The sequence below is a fragment of the Pelobates fuscus genome, chromosome 5 (genome assembly GCF_036172605.1).
Source record: "Pelobates fuscus isolate aPelFus1 chromosome 5, aPelFus1.pri, whole genome shotgun sequence".
NCBI classification, from domain to species: domain Eukaryota; kingdom Metazoa; phylum Chordata; class Amphibia; order Anura; family Pelobatidae; genus Pelobates; species Pelobates fuscus.
In genome coordinates, this window is record NC_086321.1 from 39,118,048 (window position 1) to 39,140,516 (window position 22,469).

General features: G+C 38.2%; 1 protein-coding gene across 1 annotated transcript; it reads right to left on the reverse strand.

The window, feature by feature from the left end:
* Nucleotides 1-59: 59 nt before the first annotated feature.
* GTF2H2C (GTF2H2 family member C) lies at nt 60-21,850 on the reverse strand. The gene is made up of 16 exons (XM_063456765.1): nt 21,782-21,850; nt 18,808-18,892; nt 17,635-17,712; nt 17,020-17,056; nt 16,751-16,837; nt 15,493-15,543; nt 12,550-12,604; nt 11,531-11,636; nt 9,361-9,451; nt 8,206-8,293; nt 7,201-7,308; nt 6,483-6,546; nt 3,774-3,877; nt 2,468-2,570; nt 2,285-2,324; nt 60-1,058 (listed from the first exon to the last, which is right to left on the reverse strand). Exons 2-16 carry the CDS (start codon nt 18,861-18,863, stop codon nt 942-944), a joined length of 1,185 nt encoding a protein of 394 aa, XP_063312835.1. The 5' UTR covers nt 18,864-18,892; nt 21,782-21,850; the 3' UTR covers nt 60-941.
* Between the last annotated feature and the right edge of the window lie 619 nt (nt 21,851-22,469).

Here is a 22,469-nt window from a genome sequence, read left to right on the forward strand (position 1 = left end):
ATTTCAATCGAATATGTTTTCCATAAATGTATGTATTCCAAATTCAGTTCTGCAATATAATTTGATATATTAATTGTGCTAGCAAAAATTGCCAGAGAATGTATACATAAATCATATACTAGTATGATGTTTGCTTCCTAGCCTGTGCATTGGAGTTCATATATGACTGTGTGCACACCAAGCATGCAAATTAATTACACAATGTCTAGTGTAACAAGTAAAATGTCTATGCACTTGTTAGGCATTTATACCTCCCAACAGTGGGTGGCAGGAAAGCACATGAGGGATAGAGCAGTGTTGGAGGTATGTTAAGGGGAAGCAGTTGGTAAAGGCCCTTCTGGCGACTATATTAACCTGGAATGCTGGAAGATCACCATGCACGGAGCACTGCTAAAATACATGAAAGTGTACAATGCCATGAGTTCATTTTACACACCACAGGCATGTTTAATGCTAGGCTTGTGCTGCAAGTTATGGGAACTTTGATCTTGTGTCCTAGAAGCAGGTCACCAGAAAGGAAAACCGAGGTGGCAGAACATGGGTTGTTAAAATTGACGTTTAGAGGGTACAGGTATTGTGGGACTGATCCAAGGACTCACTATAAAGTGCCAACACAATGTATAACTGGAATTTTATTAGCAACTGACTCCATGTCAGTTTAGCCCATGGTTAATTTACCCCAACACACCTTACAGAATTGCTATAAAAATAGTAAATTAAAAAATATATAATGGGAGAGATTTACAAACATGTCACTGACACAGAGGTTCTTAGAGCAATGCAATTAGCAGGGAAACTGTTGCGATTAGCAGGAACATTCCTGTGATTTCAACAAGGATTGCTCTATTTCTAAATCTTGTCTACTTCCTAAATATTCTACATTATGTACACGAACGAATAAACCCCAGTTTGAATGAACATTTCAGGAAAGGCAGCCTTCATTACATCGCAGAACTGGGTCGCGCATGGATACATCCTGGACAACAGTGAAGAGAATCATGAACGTACAGGTCACATTCTACGCAGAAGACGCTCTGGCAAACTGTGCAAATGTAAACCTTCATTGAAAAGAAAAACAAAGATGTCACCAGTCACTAAATGTAACCATCCAAACACTGCATTACTATTTAAAGGAACAAACTTGTATTTCAAATGCTATCGTTTTTATTTTACTGTATTCATGTTTCCCTTGCCGTGTGAAGGGTAGAAGGGTAGAAGGGTGAGTATTTCTTACCTATGAGCCCTCGCCGCGCGTGTCTCAATGGGGAAGCTTTGCCTCTTTGGCTGAGATCATCAGTGTATGAATCTCAGCCAAGCCAATTGCTTCCCATACAAAAGTACTGGGGGAATAATGCACATGCACAGCAAAACACAGCACTGCAATAACCAAAGTGTTTCTCTATGAGACCATCTGATTAAAATAGCCAAGTTTCAGTCAATTATTTGCACAGAAGAACATTAGTGACTGCAGAATGCTTTCAGTTGCAGAGTTAAAAACAACAGGAAAGGCACCCAGTACGCTTCATTGAGATGAAGGGGTGCCTATAGTCCCCCTTTAACAAAAATGAAATGACAGACATCAAAGGCAATATTGCATTGTTAACTAAGATAGATTACAATATCCTGATTTTAGTTACTTTACTAAGAATAGTCAGAGTTCAACAATTGCCAAAGGTTTACATAGGAACTAAATGGGATCAAGTACGACAATATAAACATTTTTTGGGTTATTACCAAGTCTTTTTTTCCAGTAGCAACTTGTCTACTAGACAGACCAGGGGTGGAAATGTTTCTTGGCCAGTTTAATGTTTATGTTGAAAGATTTGGTGTTTACAACTCCACAAAGCTCCGGGCAATAAAGAATTCGAGGTATTTATTCCACTAGGGGTAAAATGATAGGACTATTTCAGTCAAACTTTCAGAACTATCAGGAGCTTGTCAAAAGTTATGTAAACTGTTGCAATCAATGTTATGTAAGCTGTTGCTTAACTGATGCGGTTATGTAAACTCATGCTATAATGTCTCTAAAACAATAACCTAAACAAGGATTTTAAACTCTAATGCATTACTTTATTATGGGAAAGAGAGATGTTAATTTTTTTTTACAAATTGAAAAAAAGGAGGATATAGGAAAAAAAGAAATAAAAAGGGTAAGGGTGCAGTACAGAAGACCACATCTCACCATACAGATATTATGAAGTTTAACTGTCATAACATAAAAGCATTTGATTTCACAATACAGATTGTATTGTGTTACATGAGAAGTTAAGTGAACAGGACTTACTTTTGGATCTTTCAGATCTCCATCACAGGCTCGACAGTACCTTCAATCAAGAAAGTAACATTATTTCAAATAGCTTACAATTTTTCAATAGAGTTAGAATGCACTGGAATGGATAGAGAACTTCACTTGGTTTTGCCTAGTTGTCATAAATAATGTTTTAAGAATATAGTATAAAAGAATTACCTTTCTCCTTCATACCCCTCCAGGGGAACCTCACTAAATGCATCTAGTGGAAATAAGTGATGGTAGGAACGAGCAAGATGAGGGGCCGACACCAAGGTTAAACCTGAAAAATAATTCAATTCTTTACACGAGTATCAAGCATGGATATGTTAAGCTTAACCACTTAAGGACACATGACATGATTCCCTTTTATTACAGAAGTTTGGTCCTTAAAGGGTTAAAGTAAGCAGTTACAGGCATGTAAACAATTTAAAAGAATACTCTAACTTTACAAATACAAGCATGCATGTTTAGATATTCAGTCTCCGTTAAATTAGATTTTTTACTTGTCCATCTAATCTGCATGCACAGTCACTTTGCATCAGATAAACTGCATTACGTTGTTGTGGTTCTTGTGCTTAGAGAGTGTCCCTTTAAAGCAGCATTGTCACACACCCTCTGCCACCCCCTGCAAAATTAGTATTTCATAAAGATAAATTTTTTATGAAACTCATATTTACGGTGTTGGGATTTTACCGAAATTTCGACCCAGTCAACAGATTTACTGATACAAAGTAGGGACTACTTTGTCTCAGTATTTTTCCTACCCCTGACACTTTATGGAACTACCACTGCCTGGAAATGTCATTTCCCCCAGTCCTCACCAGTGACTACTGCAGGGAAACTGGAAACATCTATAGTCGATCCCGAGGTCTCGCAGGATCCTTCTTAGACCTCTCGGCTATAATCTCATGCATGTGAGAAAATGGTACCTTCATGTCTAGGGTCTTTACAAATTATGCAAAGTCCAGAGACGGTGACAGTGCCACTTTAAGCTTTAGTAAAGAAATCAATTAAAGCAGCCCTGACAACAGTAGCTGACATTTCAAACTACATATCTCTGTTTTATACTGGAACCTGTAAGGTATTCTGAATCTATAGCATACAAGGCGTCAATTTTCCAGTGGAGCACATTGGTATGAAAAAAAAAAAAAGAAGGAACCTTGCAAGAGAACTTTGGCACTGAGAAAGCAGCCACCATAAAGCAGACTAAGCTGTGGCAAATTCCAGTGTTTCTTTTCCAGGGACCCAATGAACTGGTAATGTACCAATTAAACAATTAGGTAATCAAATTAATGCTCTTTTAAGGACTACATTTAATTTATATTGCCATATAACGCTTAGCCCGCCAGACACCCAAATAGTTTAATAATGATGGATCCTTTACTCTGTACCGATGGACTCATTTCACTCAATGTTATTTCTATTCTGGATACGTCAAGATTTCCACACAGCAGACCTTAAAATGGGATCTGTATGTACTTACGGCAGACTTTACATTCCACGGGAAGTTCAGAGTACTTGGCTTTACATTGTGGACAGAAGTAACCGCCTAATGTCAGGCCTGGATCAGTGTTGTTATCAAGGTGCCTGAAAAACATACAAAACATGTAAATTGTGCAGTTCTTCTGTAAAAAGGTATCATACATCCTGATCTGAACTTATTTCTTCCTACTGTATTGAACACCAGCCAAAACTTTGTTTAAAAATAAAATGTGTCTGGCCACTCAATTAGTTCAAGGAAGTATGTGGGTTTTTTTTTTTTACCCATACCTTGCCTGTGAATCACAATGCCAACATAGAAAAAATGTTTAATTTTCAACCAAATCTTAAAGCACAGTGTGTTTATTTTCGAAGTTAGTTATCTTATGTTCTGTTAATTGAACGCTAATCTGTTGCAGGCTCTAGCAGGCAACTCAATGTTACACTACAGAGCTAGGAATACAGGTCTGTATTCCTAGCTCTGGTGAGCCGTACCTACAGATTTGTTTAAGGCGCCCACCTCCTCCCCCCGTCAGCCCCTCCACTTCCTGTGTCTGATGGCCAATCCAATGCTCCTCTGTTGAAAACTGCTTCAGTGCGTACATTCAAATGCTTCTCATAGGAAAGCATTGAATTTTACTCTGCTAGTGCAGCAAAAGGACCTCTAGTGGCTATCTGGAAAAAAAGCCACTATAGGGGTGTTTGACCCTGCAATGTAAACATTGCTGTTTCTACAAACTGGCAATGTTTTACATTGCAGGGTTAAAAATTCAAGTCCAAGACCACTTCATGGAAATTAAATGGTCTGGGTGACCTTAGTGATCCTTTAAGAGGAGGGGATAAGAAATTCTAAATTAAACATACTGAAATAAAGGAAGTTTAAAATCATTATACAAGTGTGTAGGGAGGTTACATTAGTCTCAGGCAGAGAAGGGGAAGCAAGGACTGCATAAACAAAGTGATTTGACTTCTAAATGACAGTGTGCCTGAGCTAAACAACAAAATCACTGTAGCCAATTTAACTAAATAAAAAATGTATACTGGTTTGAGTGAACCAATATACTGTAGCTAATTTAATTGAATAAAAATGTATACTGGTTTGAGTGAACCAATACACTCTTTATTTTTATTTCAACAAATTAATAAAATCTACCTGAATTTGCTATGTTTGCATGAGTACATTATTCATGCACATTAAGCAAATATTTATCTCCTTCATTTGAATTGATGAAGAAAAAAATATTTTGAAATGGTATATTTAAGTGTTCTTGCATAGCAAGACCACTTAATGTTATCTCACATATATATATTATTATTATTATTATAGCCAAATTTACCACCCTAACTCCTCCCACAGTTTTTACACTACATAGACAAAAATATACCAAAACGTGCGGATTGTTCCCGATTGGTGTGCTTTTACTTTGTGGAACGTTTTGCCGAATGGTTCACGGAATATCGTCGTTCTCGAGGCAAAATTGGTCCCATAGGAATGAATGGCAAAATGTTCAAAGCTAGAGTGGGAGCTGGCAAAAGCTGAAAAATCAGGACATGATTTCTAAACTGCCACCACTCCCTCATTTTCAAGCCCACCTACACAAATCGTATATCAAAACGTTCAGCTATCCCTGCTGCCACTAAAAATGTCCACAGCTAAGCCATAGTCCTGATAGTTTTCACAATATGACCATTTGTTTGCAACTCACGCAGTCCATTGACATTCATTGAAACTCCACTCTGCAAAGCTCACATTTGAAGGGCAATTTCTAAACTGCGACTGTGCCTTCATTGTTAATATCTCAGAGACATACTATACATCACAATGTAGGTCTGGGTCTTGTGATTCTCACAATATAATAGTATGTTTTAATGTAAGTGTGCAACAACGTTGTAATTAAATGTGCTATATAAATAAATAATACCAGTTACTCCGCCCACTCCAGTTGTAGACTACTGGTGGAGGCAAGAACACTTCACACAATTTCCCCAGAAATTGTACCTTTTCTAGTTTTATTTATTATCTTTTAAACAGATGTGTAGTTAAAGTGTTACTCAAACCAAAAACAGTATATTATTAAAACTCTGTTGGATAGAGTACACCTTGCTGGCCCCTGTCACTTTAAAAAGATTAAAAAAATAAAAAATAAAAGCAAAAACTAATCTTTAATCCAGTGCCGAAGCCAACTTCTCCCTGAAACTTGATCCTTCTTCAGTGATGTCACTCCCCATCACTGCAGGGAAAGGAACTTCCTGGAGGATGAGGAGAGGACTGGGGCAGGATAGAGGGTCGAGCTGACAACAGACACCCAGAATTTACATTAGCCAGCCTAGAACTCACCCTCTGCCAGAATGCTGCTATATCTCTGATGGTGTACTGTTTCAGTCTCAAAGCACCATAACCACCGCAAATCCTTAAAGTGGTCATGGTGCTTAGAGTAAACCTTAAAGAGTAGATATTACTTCCTCAATGGAACCTGTCTGAAAACCCCACCTGCTGTCAGATGGATCCAGTCATTCAAAGCTCCGGAATGGCCCCCAATAACATGCACTCAAATCAGAAGATCTTTCATCACCTCTAATAATTTTGTATGAAGAAGAGCACCTTCCACTGAAGGAGCAGTAAGAGAAGCAGGCGTGCTAACAGCTTGCCTAAATAACACCACTGACAGAAACAGTTAACACGTATGAACAGAACTGAATGTTTAACACTTACGCCATACTAAAAGATGGTTTTGCGTCTTGGTCGGAGAGAAAACCCAGTGTATGCTGAGGAAAGCCTACAAAGAAAGATCGCAACATAATCACAACTTAAATCTTACGTTAGTTTATGTACTGTTATTAGATGAAAGAACTTTGCATGATAGAGTTTTGCGCCTTTTTTTTAACCAAACACAAACAACGTTTCTATTATCTAGACAAGCACTGTAAATGTGTCCTGAAAGACACTGCTGCCAAGTGCTGAGTAGGAGCTTATGGGATATCCATAAAGGAACACTCCAATGATGAAATGCTATGTGTTTTTTAGTCTGTCATTTTGTGTTGACAATTTAGAATAGAATGTGCCTGCCTTCTCTATGAGCAAAGCCGCATTTGTGTGTGCTCGTGTCTCCTGCAGAGAGGCTTCTCAATGAGGTGAATGTCCCACCAAAGCCGTAAATTTAGGGCCAAGAAATGCAGCTTTTGCAAGCTGTTTTTTCATATATTGTCAAAGAAAGTATGCAGAAACAACATCTGAGTTAAAGGCTCTGCCCTTTGAAGGGAAAAACGGTTCTAGAAAAAGGAAAAAAAAAATAAGCATCATGTGAAACGGCGTACTTGATAATAATAATCAATGCTATACAGAATAAAATAATCACCAGTCATATTTCCAAATTACACCATAGATTACTTTTTCATTAAAAAAAATAAAGAAAAAGCAAGGGTTTGCTTACCCATGCGGATGAGAGAACACTCAGAGCTGTTATTTGCAGGTGGAGGGCTCACATGATACATAAGGAGTTCTTTGTAATGACTTTCATCCAAAATAACATGGTAGACACCTATAAAGAAATAAAAATAATTAAAAAAAAAAAAAAGAGACACAAGCACAACTACAACAGCTGAAAAGAACTCACAACAATGCACACATAGATAAAGTAATGGTACGATAAAACCTCCCCCACATTTAATTACTGTTTTTCCTCTGTAGGTTTATACAAAGTATTATGTTTTTGTGACTAACGTAAATCATAGATTCCCCACATTGTTCCATTTCTCCAGCATGAACGCAGTTTCCTCCTGGCACTAGTACAGGCAAAGCATTGTCAGATCTCTCAATACAAGAATTGTGTTCATGTGACATCTTTGAACTTGTATTGGTGGGTATACCAATGATAAACTTCAAACTAACATGAAGTTATCAAAACAGAGGAAGGAAGGACTGACTTTTAGTTTCTTCAACACAAGAGATGCAAGGTGTCATCGTGCTACAATACACAATGACCTTGGGTGCAAACTAAAACAAATATTTGCAAGGATGCATGGCAGGATTTTTTTTTTATATATATATTTTAACTGTTATATAAAATAAAAAAAATATTTAAGCAGCACACTAGTTTACTTTAAAAACATTTAAATTTCACGTCATGTTTTAGTTTTTAGCACCTCTGGCTTAACATTTTCCTTTATAATAAGGTTTTTTCTAAACTATTTACACCAGCGGCTGCCATAATACATATTTTTTTTACTTTCGTCTTTTGAACAACACTGACATCTCTTTTCACATTGTCAGGTCCTGTGTTCCAGGTGATAAAATACTACAATTGCCATAATGTTTTGATAGAATATGGGTGATTGGGAGCAGTTCTGTGACACCTGGAGTGTTCCATGAGCACACACCCATCTTCCCTTCCATTTTAAACAGGCTTTAGAAGTATTTCATAGAATATATTGCTCACCACCAGTCTCTTTTGTCAGCACAGTGCAAACTCGAACTTCAGCAGAAAGGCCTATGACAGACACTCTGATTTTGCTGGCTTTCAAACACTGCCAAGGAAATCAAAGACAACATACAGTCAATGTACAAAAACACATTTCAAATGGACTGTAACACCATGTACTTAACATCTAGCTCTTGTGATAGAATTTATCTTGATTCCAAGGTTCAAGCTTATAGGTGTGATATCTTGATATCCCATATTAAAATTGGCTAACTTGGACTCAGGAAATGCTTGATGCTTAAAACGACACTTAAGACCATATATGTCTGGTTCCGGGAGCAGATAGCCCCCACCTGAGTTGTCTCTTCTCAAATCATTCTGTTCTTTCTCTGAACTTATTTGTTATATGTACATGACGTTCATCCCTATGTCTTATCTGTACTCCTTTTACCGTTTCACTCCCTTCCTACTACTGTCCTATGAGTATTTGCACGTAAGCACTTTTTAATGTATAAAAACCCAACTGACGAATAAACGACAGAGACTTATTTTGATAACCAACACACGTCTGGTGTCTAATTCACACTTTTCCAAGTGCACTTGTAATAATAATTTGGGCTTCCTCTGAATATAACAAAGATCAATATTTGGATCTATATCACTCTACAAAGAAAAAGCATCAGCCCTGGTAAGAGGAAGATCTCTTAGTCTTTTCAAAGAACATAGATGGTCTGTCTTTGACAGGGTTCTCTAAAATGTCTGCTGCTGTGAATGATCAACCATTACAAACTCAGGTTGCACTACTGTACCCTTAAATTGACTTTTGCTACTTGAAATGGTTTTGACACGTAGTCAATGCACAAACTTTGGAAACTGTAACTTGTGTCCATTCTAAAATAATGCAGTTATTGTTCTGATTGCTATCAAAAACAAATTAAAAAAATACTTCAGTGGTAGAGAAAATAGTAAAATAAAAAACTAGAAGGCAACTGAAACAGTTATATGAAAAACACATAAAATACGTTACAACAGCCTGCGTTTTATCTTAAAAGCCCCCTCCCTGGTCACTTTGTGTGAAGGAATCCCAGACTTATAAAAGAACAAGTCACATTCTCCATAATCTAGGACTGCACTGACAATACTAGATATCCTTTGTTTCTTTAAGGCATTTACCTTTATTAGTTCATAGATATTTGAAGGATCACAAGTTGTCAGACTACTGAAAATCACTAAGATCTCTCGACTCGTATGCGCCGGCATGTGTCTGTATGAAATTGCACATTCAAATTAGAACACTTTGCAAATATGAAACAAGTAGTAAATCAACAAACAAAAAAACACATACGAGGCAAATGATACATTTTTATATTGAGGACTGAAGGGATAGAGAGAGTCAATGAATGGTTAATGAATCTCATTTTATAAATTCAGATGATATATTCTCTTTCTAATGATTTACTCAATAGCTAAATACCAGACTAACCACCGGATTATTTTTATATTAAACTTCTGCTATTAAACTTCTGCATTTGATAACAACCAGACGCATCCGTAAACTAACATTGACCTGATAATTCCGTGAAAAGAATCACGCGGAATAAGACATGCTTGACCACAAGGTGGGTTTTTGTGCAAAATCAGCTATATCCGCTTGTTGCATAAACATGTATCCTGTGTAACCATTTATTGTATATTATGTAAGTCAAAGTTCATATTCGATACTGTATAAATATAACAATCTATCCCTAATACATTTGAAGTTCGTTGGAAAGCAACTGTGTGCGTGTCATTATTTGCTCCATCGTTCTTCCCTGAAATTCAGCCGGCAATGGAGACCAAAGAACGTCTAAGTGGGACCGAGTCACTTAGGATAGAAGTTGCCTTTCAGCTTGGTGGCAGAGGTGGGATGTAGCCAAACCATTACGGGTGAGTATTAATTCCTTGTGTCTATTATTGACGCCCTGAATCTATGATCCCCGTGGTTTTGTAAGACTACATTCATTTAGGAAAGACTATTTTGTATTGTATTGTATTGTAACTCAGTTTACATAAAGGTCCAGATCTTAGTCTAGTAAGGGAACTAGACAGGTCTAGTAAGGGAACTAGACTGTGGTAATTCAAGGTGCCTATAAAGAGATATAGGTGATTTCTTAGTATATAAGTGAATATACAAGAGTTAGAGATAAGTGTACACAAGTAATATCACTTGCCTTCTCTGGTCCCTAGTTGTCATTTTTCAACTTTATTGTGTTGTGGGAAATTGTGTAGGACAGAGGTTTTGTAAGTAGATATCTGTCCTATAACCTTGGTCCTAGAATGGGAAATAACCAGTCCATTTGCTACCCTCCACCACACCCTGGGGAGTCATGTATAAAATATGTGTCCAAAGTCAGTCCTACTGGTGGCTTCTATACCATACCATTCGTGGCCAACCTTGCAGGTTGGACCGAGGCTATGGAATCCGCCAATCCTTCCCCAGATTAGGAGCTAATGATGAATATCACATGAACATAATCAAAGGATTATGTCTTGGTGATAAAAAGTCTTGGCCATGGTATGGCCCAGACCCAGATTGGGATGAAGAATATATGGAACAAGGTGGCATAAATTGGCTCCGAGTAGCCCCACATTGGTATCCTACTGACCCTGATGGTAAAGTATTAAAAGGGAAAAGAAAGTTGGAAGCTTCAAGTTTAGGCACAGGTACACCTATTACATCCCCTACAGCAAATCAAATTCCTAGTGCACCTCCACCGCTCTATGCCTCAGCCATTCTTGCCTCTACTGGCACATATCCATCCCTCAAAGGTCTTACAGGACCTACCAATACTAATGATGATGAGTATGATGAGCTAATCTTTGCCAGTGTAGCTGCAGAAGGCATAGATAAAGAAGAAGAGGGAAAGAAACGTAAGGGTAACACAGTCAAAGTTCATATCCGATACTGTATAAATATAACAATCTATCCCTAATACATTTGAAGTTCGTTGGAAAGCAACTGTGTGCGTGTCATTATTTGCTCCATCGTTCTTCCCTGAAATTCAGCCGGCAACGGAGACCAGAGAACGTCTAAGTGGGACCGAGTCACTTAGGATAGAAGTTGCCTTTCAAGGACAACAGTAAAGCATGTAAATCTCAAACACACACCAAAACTATGTGCTCACAATCAGACAATTTTAACCTCCACATTGTCCAAATCAAACAGCCAACACATGTAAAGGAAGTAGACATTGGGGTACATACAATAAAGAATCACAATTCAAGGAAACATAAGGCAATGTGCTGAAATGATTCAGTAAATGATTAAGATGGTAAAATACTACTGGACACTAGAAGTACTAACTTCAATGTCTGCAGAGCTAGGTTTAGCGAGTTGTAGAGGGATGGTTCACCCGTGCAGGTCATATCTACAGCTTTCTTCAGGGCAGTTATGTGCTGTCTGGGGTTCCCTGGAAAAAGGTAAAAGGTTTAGTGATCGCATTGACTGTCATTCCCCCATTAGTAAGCTTTTCTAAGCAACACGTAATAGCAGTTAATAACATGATAAGAAGGTTAAGGTTGGAAGGTTAACATAACTACTCTTAATCCCTTCCGCAGAATAAAATGAAACTTATCTTGTCCCAGATCTTAAGTTGCATGCCACGGATGAGTCCAGCTGAGACAAAGTGCAATCGATCAACTGTTACTTGTGCACTAAATTTAGTAGAAAAGTGGACCAGGTGTCTGCAGTACCTACAGTGTCTAAAAAGATACTAAACCAATGCTGCCACAGAGATTCACAATACGTTGTCTTGCCACTTACATCTCTAGACAAGCTACACAGTATATCTTTACACTTTTTTTGGTTTTCTTCCTAATTATATTAAAGAAGTAAGGACTGTTGTAATTCAATATTAATTTATCTAAAACACATTTGATATGATCTGTGTGGACTCAGAATGTGCCACCTTTTGGATTTCATACAGGTGAGGTTGGAATGAGAAAATAAATAAATACAATTTAAAAAAAAAACCTGCAGATTTGTATTTCCTGAATTACTTTATGAGTAACAGGATTTGTAAAGGCCATTATTCACTATAATTTGCATCCAACATCACCGTAGCCTCACTGGCACACACATATTACTCAATCAGTTGCATAATGTTTTTGCATTAATTAAAAGGATCGTACGGAGTTTTACTATCCAGTATTTGGTTCTCATTCGTTTATCATCTCTGGTTTCAGATGAAAGTCTTGCTTAAATGAACAGTTAAATCTTTAAAAATAGAATAATAGCATGGGCATTAAAAAGAACCAACATGATGGATTACAGTGTCACAGGATTTCTGGTTCAGCAGGATTTAAAATGGTCAAGTTTCATACCAGCGAGTTCTGTCAGTTTTTCTGCTCGTTTGTTCCTTGTAACAATGAGGCCAACCTGAAAAATGCAATTCCAGGAAAAAACAATAAAAAAATTTTAAGAGACAAAAATTAAACGCGAGTTACTTCAAAACGTAAATTTAAAAAAAAAAAAAATTAAAAGGAGTATATCTATAGTTATGAACTGAAAAACGCAATGTGTAATAATTGGGCTCGAACATGTGGACTATAGGTTGTAACTTTGGAACTTCCACATCCCAATGCTACAGAATAAGACCTATTTGACTATTTTCGGTACCTAGAGATCAGGGACTTTGCCCAAAATCCACACATCAAAAAAGCAGCCCGAACACAGCTAACATTCTTTGAAAAGATCTGTGATGCAGAAACAGATCAAAAGGGCCTCATCACTAGGCTATACTCACACTTATGCATCAACAATACAGACTGGGGGCCTGCGATACACGGACCAGTGGGAAGCAGAACTCAGGGAGACATTGGAAGGAAGTGACTGGCAAGACATCTGGGAGGCTAACGGTCGGACCTCGATATGTGTCACGATGCAAGAGCAATCGTACAAAACAATGTTCAGGTGGTACACTACCCCGGTTCAGCTCTACCACATGCACAAAACCCTGACAGACCAATGTTGGAGACTATGTGGACAGAGAGGCACGTACAAACATATGTGGTGGGACTGCCCTTGGGTACAAATGCTTTGGGGAAAAGTTAGCAACCTAATAATGAACATCTTCCACATACCACTGACGCCTGACCCGTGGGTACTATTACTGTCTAGGCCGCTTGATGGATATGGACTAGACCAAAACAAAAATTGATCCAAAAAATTGCCCTAGCTGCCAGAAGGTCAATAGCTCAAACCTGGCTGTAGTCAGAGGTCCCATCCATCGACATGGTCATATTAAAACAAAAAAGATACACACTTAATGGATAAATTGACTGCCAAGGTCCGAGGTACGCTAAAAACCTTTGAGAGGGAGTGGAAGCCGTGGAAATCCTTCCTAGATGGGTCGACCTAACCTGTGAACTGCTGCGGCCTGCTGGGTTGCGGGGGGGCTGCCCGGACGGCACCCCTCACCTCTGTCCTCTTGGCGAACACCATTTTGTGCTGAACCTCTCTCCTTCTCCACCCTCTACTCTTCCTCTTATGCACCTTCTATTCTCTTACACATTCCGGACGGGAATTCACCCAGACAGGTAAAATACTTAATGAGTGGATACCACAAAATTGACATACGATCTCCACAGCCAGTGAGTAACCACCCGGGGACGAGTACATCCAGCTGTATACCACAGACCGGACTTGAGATACTCAGTCGCACCTATTGTCCAAAGGTCTCCATTGTATAGGACCCAAAGGCTTGTACTCACCGCAATGTACTACATATGTTTCGCTCACCCTGAATATTCGTATACTTCATTGTGGTCACTAGGACCTCTGTTTTATTAACGATACCAATGAAGTCACCACTGTGTCCACAATACTGCTTTATTTATGGTCATGGTACATGGCACTGTTTACCACTCAAGTTTAAATAAAAGGATGTAAAAATAAAAAAATAAGACCTATTTGTGACAAGAGAATCTTCATCTTGACAACCACGAGCCCTTGTACTTTGTTGCTATTGGGACCACACACACGTTTGGCTTCCAGAGAAAATGGCAGAGTCAGACATGACTAGGAATTCTGTTTGGAGGCATGGCGAGAACAGGATATAGAAAAGGAGGAGGGAACTCGAAGATTCTTAACTGAAAGTTTATGAAGATAGACACTAGGGTGATCATAGCCATTGTTAAAGAAATATTTCAATGCTGAGACAGGTAACAATGTAGTCTATCGAGGAAATTCTTTGAAAATTGATTAGAGCATTGAAACTGTCAGAGTTATTTACTACAGTGAGAATTTGAGTTTAAGATGAAAAATAGCTGAATTGGGAAAATCTTTAACTTGAAGCTAAACTTCAAGTTTGACTTCTTTGGCGTAGAATTAGAAAATTACTTAGAATTCTGACTGTAGTTAATAACCCTAAAAGTGAATTCAAAATGAATTTTAAACATAGCGCCAGAGAAGCTGAAATAAAATCATAGCTAAGAGAGAATGTTTCCATTTCAGCTATTTTTGTTTCACCTTAATTCACCTTGAATTCTCATTTTAATGAATATACCTGTGTGATGACAGAATAATGGCATAGTTGAAATGGCTGCATCTAACATAACACTTTATTGACAAACAAGGATGAGTCAGGTGTTGAGAGAGTAGACTGTCTGCTTCATAGTCAAAGTACAAAGCAAATAAAACTTGGATCTGACTGAAGTCATGTTTATAAACTCTCTTGGATCTTACGTAGCACGGTAATCAAGGGAAGCAGACTAGGATCCAGGAACAAATACCAAGAGTGCCACCAGATGCCTTTGCAGGGGCACACTGGTTTATTTTAGCAGGAACTGAACATTAACAGACAATATTCTCAAAGTGCCATATTTACTAGGATATTGTGTGACATCTTTAAATGCTTGCACTTACACACAAACATATCAGACACTATACAAGGGTAACTGAACAAGGGAGGCTGCCATTTACATTAAACTAGAGAAACAACAGCAGAACAGACTTTGCAAAACTCAGAAGAGTAAGTGACTGGTGGACTGGGAGCCAAGGCACAACAAGATGACTACAATGTGACAAATCTTTATTAATAGATTATTAGCATTTGTATATGGGCCTTATGAAGCTATGGACATTTTTTTTTTTTTTTTTTTTTTTTTTTTATAAAAATGTTATAATATACAGGTGACCCAATAACATCACAATGCTAGATTTTTCTAAAACAGTTTTGTTCTACCAGAGCCAAAAATAAATATTGTTTGTCATTTACCAAAATTAAAGGCGAAAATGTATTTTACAAACTGCGGTGGAGCACTTACCTGACTGATAGGATTTTGATCAAAGTATTCATCCACAAAGTATTCTAGCAGCTAAAAAAAAAAGCAAATCAAAAGCATCAAATGCAAGAGAAGTCCTTTAGCCCAAAACAGATATAGCTGGATTGATACTATACCAGATTTGAGCTCACTACCAATACTTGAAAAATATTATACATAGAGGTACATAAATTAACCTTGATACATATAAACCCGCCTAGCAACTTATATATAAATAATATAGGTTTTAAAGGTGCATGTCATAAAATAAGATTAAAAATATATATATAACTAGCACTTTAACAAAAATGTATGAATTAGACATAATCAAGAAGCAACATCATGAATCAACTACATTCATAACATTAAAAGTAGCAACTTTTTCATATTCCATGAAGACTAACGATGAATGTGTTGGATTTTAACTGAAATTCCAACTCAGTCAAAAGAAGTAGGGACTACTTTGCCTTATGGAGATTTCTAAACTGGATACAAATTGTTGAAAGGTTCCTTTGTTGTATTTTAGCAGCCATCGCTTCTGATAGCCGTGGGAAAAGGCCTCTATTTGAGCATCTATAAGTTCTATGGAGGATCCATCTATCGCTCTTATAGAGCTCTGTTTTGTATTTTCATACTTGCACAAAAGTACAGCACTGACATGGGTTCCCGGTGGATAAAGTATCAGAAGCTGAATACAGAACCCACAAGAAGATGGCAGCATCCAAAAGGGAGATATTCAGGTAAGTATATCTTCCTTTATATTATCCCCTGTGCTGTTGCATTTTAAGTGGGTGTGTCATCTCGGGAAGAGCGCTCGTTCCTCTTCCCCCCTCAAAAAAAACCCCAGAAAGTAGTGAAACAGTCAACCATCAGCAATGTTAATCTGCTATTTACCAATCTGGCAGATTTTAGTATGGAGATTAACATTTGTGCAGAAATTTCTACCAATGCAAGAACCATCATACATTTAAATGACAATACAAGACTACATAAATTGTGCCATGAGCAGACTATCCTAAAAACAAACAAAAAAACAAAAAATAAATAAACCATACATCTTTGCTAAGAGTAGATGGATGGATCAACAGGTTGGATATTTTAGTAACCAACTATTCCACAATTGTGATATTTTCCATAGCAGAGCTGTGCAGAGTAGTATCCCTTTCCATTTGGGCTATTTAACAAACTAAAATACAAAGAAGGCTTGCTAAATTGAGCAGCTAGGGAAAAAAAGAACTTTAGTGGTCCAGTTCCTCATTACCTTTAAAGTAGACGTGAGCCTATTGGGTTTCAGATCGTGTTCTTCCATCGTCCTTGATCCATCGACTATCACATAAAGGTGGCGCATCTAGTGAAGGAAGACATATAAACGCAACATTAGTTCATGACACCACAATTTTTTTCCCCCAATCTTGTTTTACCTAAAAATGTAAACGTTAAAAAGACAATTACATGAATTTCCCTTTAAATGTTAAATAATGGATTGTATTTTTTTATTTTTTTATTTATTAAAAAGTAACTAACTCTTACCATTCCAAGTCGCACTTGACCACGTTGTTCAAAGACTCTTAAGAAAGAAAACAAGTGAATTGGGACTAAACAACATGAATAGAAAGTTAACTAACCACATTAGTTAAACACAGGAAAGATAAAAAATCCACTTCTCTATTGTAAAAGAAAAAATATATAGAACAAACAGTCTGGGTTTTTAACCCCTTGAGGATCATGTGATGGTCTATGCCGTCATGCAGTGCAGAGCTTTTAAAGTTACTCCAACCACCATGACCACTTATGCTTTTTGAAGTGGTCATCGTGGTAGGAGTTTTGATGTGCAGTGTTTCAGCTTGGATTAAGGGTTGGATTAAGGAACATATTAGAGGTAGAATTATGGGAAAAGGTATACAAATGGGGTATCAGTGTACTTAAGAACAGTAGCAGAATACAAATATCGGGTGTTTGCAGCAATGGAATATCCATGGTCTGTGAATTTTCCCAAAATAAAATGTATTCGGAAACAAAAACAAAACAAAAAATATGCACAGGTAAGATCTAGAATTATGTTGAAGTGGTTTTGGAGTTTAATATTTGCTACGGCTACTACCATTGTGATAAATTACAGTAAGTGATAATTAATAAAGCTGTTACCGTTTCCTTTTGTCTTTGAACAGAATATCATCAATTGTGGCTTTGAGAGATCCAGATTCATCCTCCTTCAACACTTCCCTAAAAAGAACAAAATCAATCAAATTCTCTTCAGCAACGATGCACTCAATTTGTGAAGTGCTGAGCAATGTAATAAGAAGGTATTGTTCTACAACGATTGGGGATCCATTCTTAGCCAGCCCCGGCTCAAGTTCTGCACTTTTCTTTAAACTGTGCAATATGCTGATAATTCTAACTATGTGAAATCATGTAAATGTAAATAGTTATCTAGGTTGAGAAAGAAAAAAAAAAGTTAATTGAGTTCATCCTTTAAAACACATCTTGTTATGCTGTAGATCTAAGAGAAGGCAATGACAATTAAAGTGATTTGTCCAATTATGCAAAAAAAATAAAAGAGGGGGGGGGGACCATCCTTTTTGACCCATAATGGTAATCAGATGTCTCCTTGGATCAACAACCAATTCACATACATATTCATTATATAATTCTATATTTTGTTTTTCCTCGAAAAAAAAAAATTATATATATATGTGTATTTTTTTTTTTATATTTACCGTGGTAAAGTTATACATCCAGCAGCTAGTCTAAATATCTCCAAACACCATTACCTGAAGGGATGATGGTGCTTCCAGAAACCTTTTAAAATCATATTTAAAGGAACACTATATTTACCCAGACAATCTCTGGAATAGTCAGGGTGCAGCGGTGCTGTCAGTTTAATCCTGCAATGTATAACACTGCACTTTTTTTTTTCAAAAACTATAGTGTTTGCATTGCAGGGTTAAATATACCGGTGGCGGCTGTCTTCCTGAGGGCCACTAGAGGTGATTCCACCTCAAGACAAAGTAAAATGGTCTGGGAATCAAATGCCACTGATCGCAGCTTTGATTAGCGGAACACTGCGTTTAGCCTCGCAAGTGTGCCTCTAATCCATTGCTTCTCTACCACATGCTAATGTCTTCGAAGGCAGAATGGGCAAGTGCAGCAGAAAAGTCTTGGCGCTGGAAGCAAGGTAAGTAATCTCATTTAAACTTTAATTTTTATTTTTTTAATCAGAAATGGGGGAAGGAAGGGTGATTGGACAGAAGGGAAGCTATAGAAAGGGGAGCTAACTACTGTTATTTTCGCTACTGTAGGTTCTCTTTAAAAGCTTACCATGTTCTTTCATAGCCCCCTTCCCAGCGCTTTGTTTTTTCAGGTTCTTCATCCATGGTTTTGTCTTCTGCACAACCTTTTTTCGCTACAATTAAATATATTATTCATTACAACCAATTATAGTCAATGTTGTCTCAGAGGAATGCTGCATGGTGAAATATGCCATCATTTTACAATGTCCCACAATATTGTGTGATACATTATACAGGGTTAGTCACTAAGGTGAGAATCACCAAATTCAAAATGAATTTTAAAAAAAATAAATAGGCCAATATAGCCAAGTTAGAAAACTTCTCTAAGCCAATTCTGTTTTCAGTTCAGCTACTTTGGCCTTCAATTAGAAATTCATTCGTCATTCTCCGTAATTCTCTCTTTAGTGAATAATCCTGTAAGAAAGCGGTGTTGTCTTCTTGCAGCCCTAACAGTGCTCGCATGCATGTAAATTGTACACATGTATAAAATTAATCACTCTAAAATTCTTCTTAATAGTCTTAAAGATTATGTATTAAAAATGAGAATTCTCAGGAACTCAAACTTATTTTCAAATTCAAGTCAAAAGTAGCCAAACTAGAAACATTCTCCAAGCTAGCTATTTTTCCTTTCCAGAGACAGGGTCCTGGGTTTCATTTGTACCAGTGTGATTTTTCTACATTTTATTTATTTTTTGTCATTGTACAGTAAGAGTGTATTGTTGAATGTAGACTGCAGCTGAATATGTTGGGACTACACCGAATACTAAATATAAAGTCAGAGGCTATTAGCATGATCTGACTTGGAAAGACACACTTTATACACATGTACAGTTCTGTATATAATGTTTCACTATCTGTAGGTGATGGGAACAATGGATGATTTTCTTTTTGCAGTTTAGTAGACGTTTAACCCTAGGGGAGAAAGCCTTGTAAAGATGAAGGATCAGCTCTAAAGGAAATGCTAGTTATATAATAAGTACATAGCTTACCCCGATACACATAATGTATGTTATCGTACACAGAGCCTATCGCTGTGTGTTATCGTACACAGAGCCTATCGCTGTGTGTTATCGTACACAGAGCCTATCGCTGTGTGTTATCGTACACAGAGCCTTTCGCTGTGTGTTATCGTACACAGAGCCTATCGCTGTGTGTTATCGTACACACAGCCTATCGCTGTGTGTTATCGTACACACAGCCTATCGCTGTGTGTTATCGTACACAGAGCCTATCGCTGTGTGTTATCGTACACAGAGCCTATCGCTGTGTGTTATCGTACACAGAGCCTATCGCTGTGTGTTATCGTACACAGAGCCTATCGCTGTGTGTTATCGTACACAGAGCCTATCGCTGTGTGTTATCGTACACAGAGCCTATCGCTGTGTGTTATCGTACACAGAGCCTATCGCTGTATGTTATCGTACACAGAGCCTATCGCTGTATGTTATCGTACACAGAGCCTATCGCTGTGTGTTGTCACACACAGAGCCTATCGCTGTGTGTTATTATACACAGAGCCTGACACTGTATGTTATTATACACGAGCCTATCGCTGTGTGTTATCATACACAGAGCCTATCGCTGTATGTTATCATACACAGAGCCTATCGCTGTATGTTATCATACACAGAGCCTATCGCTGTATGTTATCATACACAGAGCCTATCGCTGTATGTTATCATACACAGAGCCTATCGCTGTATGTTATCATACACAGAGCCTATCGCTGTGTGTTATCATACACAGAGCCTATCGCTGTGTGTTATCATACACAGAGCCTATCGCTGTGTGTTATTATACACAGAGCCTATCGCTGTGTATTATTATACACAGAGCCTGACACTGTATGTTATTATACACAGAGCCTGACACTGTATGTTATTATACACAGAGCCTGACACTGTATGTTATTATACACAGAGCCTATCGCTGTGTGTTATTATACACAGAGCCTATCGCTGTGTGTTATTATACACAGAGCCTATCGCTGTGTGTTATTATACACAGAGCCTATCGCTGTGTGTTATTATACACAGAGCCTATCGCTGTGTGTTATTATACACAGAGCCTATCGCTGTGTGTTATTATACACAGAGCCTGACACTGTATGTTATTATACACAGAGCCTGACACTGTATGTTATTATACACAGAGCCGGACACTGTATGTTATTATACACAGAGCCTATCGCTGTGTGTTATTATACACAGAGCCTATCACTGTGTGTTATTATACACAGAGCCTATCGCTGTGTGTTATTATACACAGAGCCTATCGCTGTGTGTTATTATACACAGAGCCTATCGCTGTGTGTTATTATACACAGAGCCTATCGCTGTGTGTTATTATACACAGAGCCTATCGCTGTGTGTTATTATACACAGAGCCTGACACTGTATGTTATTATACACAGAGCCTGACACTGTATGTTATTATACACAGAGCCTGACACTGTATGTTATTATACACAGAGCCTATCGCTGTGTGTTATTATACACAGAGCCTATCGCTGTGTGTTATTATACACAGAGCCTATCGCTGTGTGTTATTATACACAGAGCCTATCGCTGTGTGTTATTATACACAGAGCCTATCGCTGTGTGTTATTATACACAGAGCCTATCGCTGTGTGTTATTATACACAGAGCCTGACACTGTATGTTATTATACACAGAGCCTGACACTGTATGTTATTATACACAGAGCCTATCACTGTGTGTTATTATACACAGAGCCTATCGCTGTGTGTTATTATACACAGAGCCTATCGCTGTGTGTTATTATACACAGAGCCTATCGCTGTGTGTTATTATACACAGAGCCTATCGCTGTGTGTTATTATACACAGAGCCTGACACTGTATGTTATTATACACAGAGCCTATCGCTGTGTGTTATTATACACAGAGCCTATCACTGAGCCCCCACCCTAATGTTACAGCCATACATTATCCCCCGATAGATACATTGTCTCCCAGTAGATACATTGTATCCCAGCCATACCGATCTAGCTCTGCCACTGCTCTATCCGGTGAATGAAGCTTTCCTGCGTCCACTCAGCGTAACGTGTCATGTGACTCGTGACGTCAAGACGTTTTCAGACGCTCTGGTGTGGAGTCTCAGACATGGAAGGATCCATTCCGGTGGATGAGGGGGGGGGGAGCAGCTATTCACGGGAGATACCATTATAATAATACAGCCTCCCTGAGTGACTTCCTGGTTACTGATATACTGTCAGTGCTGGGTGTAGGCTGTCACTCAGGCTGAGGATGTGTATTGGGCACTGGTTACTGATACCGTGTCAGTGTCAGTGTATGGTGTCAGTGCTGGGTTTAGGCTGTCACTCAGGCTGAGGATGTGTATTGGGCACTGGTTACTGATATAGTGTCAGTGTATGGTGTAGGCTGAGGATGTACACTGGGCACTGGTTACTGATACCGTGTCAGTGTCAGTGTATGGTGTAAGCTGAGGATGTGCACTGGGCACTGGTTACTGATACCGTGTCAGTGTATGGTGTAGGGCAGGGGTAGGCAACCTACGGCACTAGTGCCATGCACGGCACTCGAGGTGTCTTTGCACGGCACTCAAGGCTGCTAGAGCCAAACAGGCTCTGGCCTATAAGGAGTCTCAGTGAAACTTCAGATATCTGCTAATACGAAAAGGTGGTGAAGGAAAATCCTCAATTTATGCA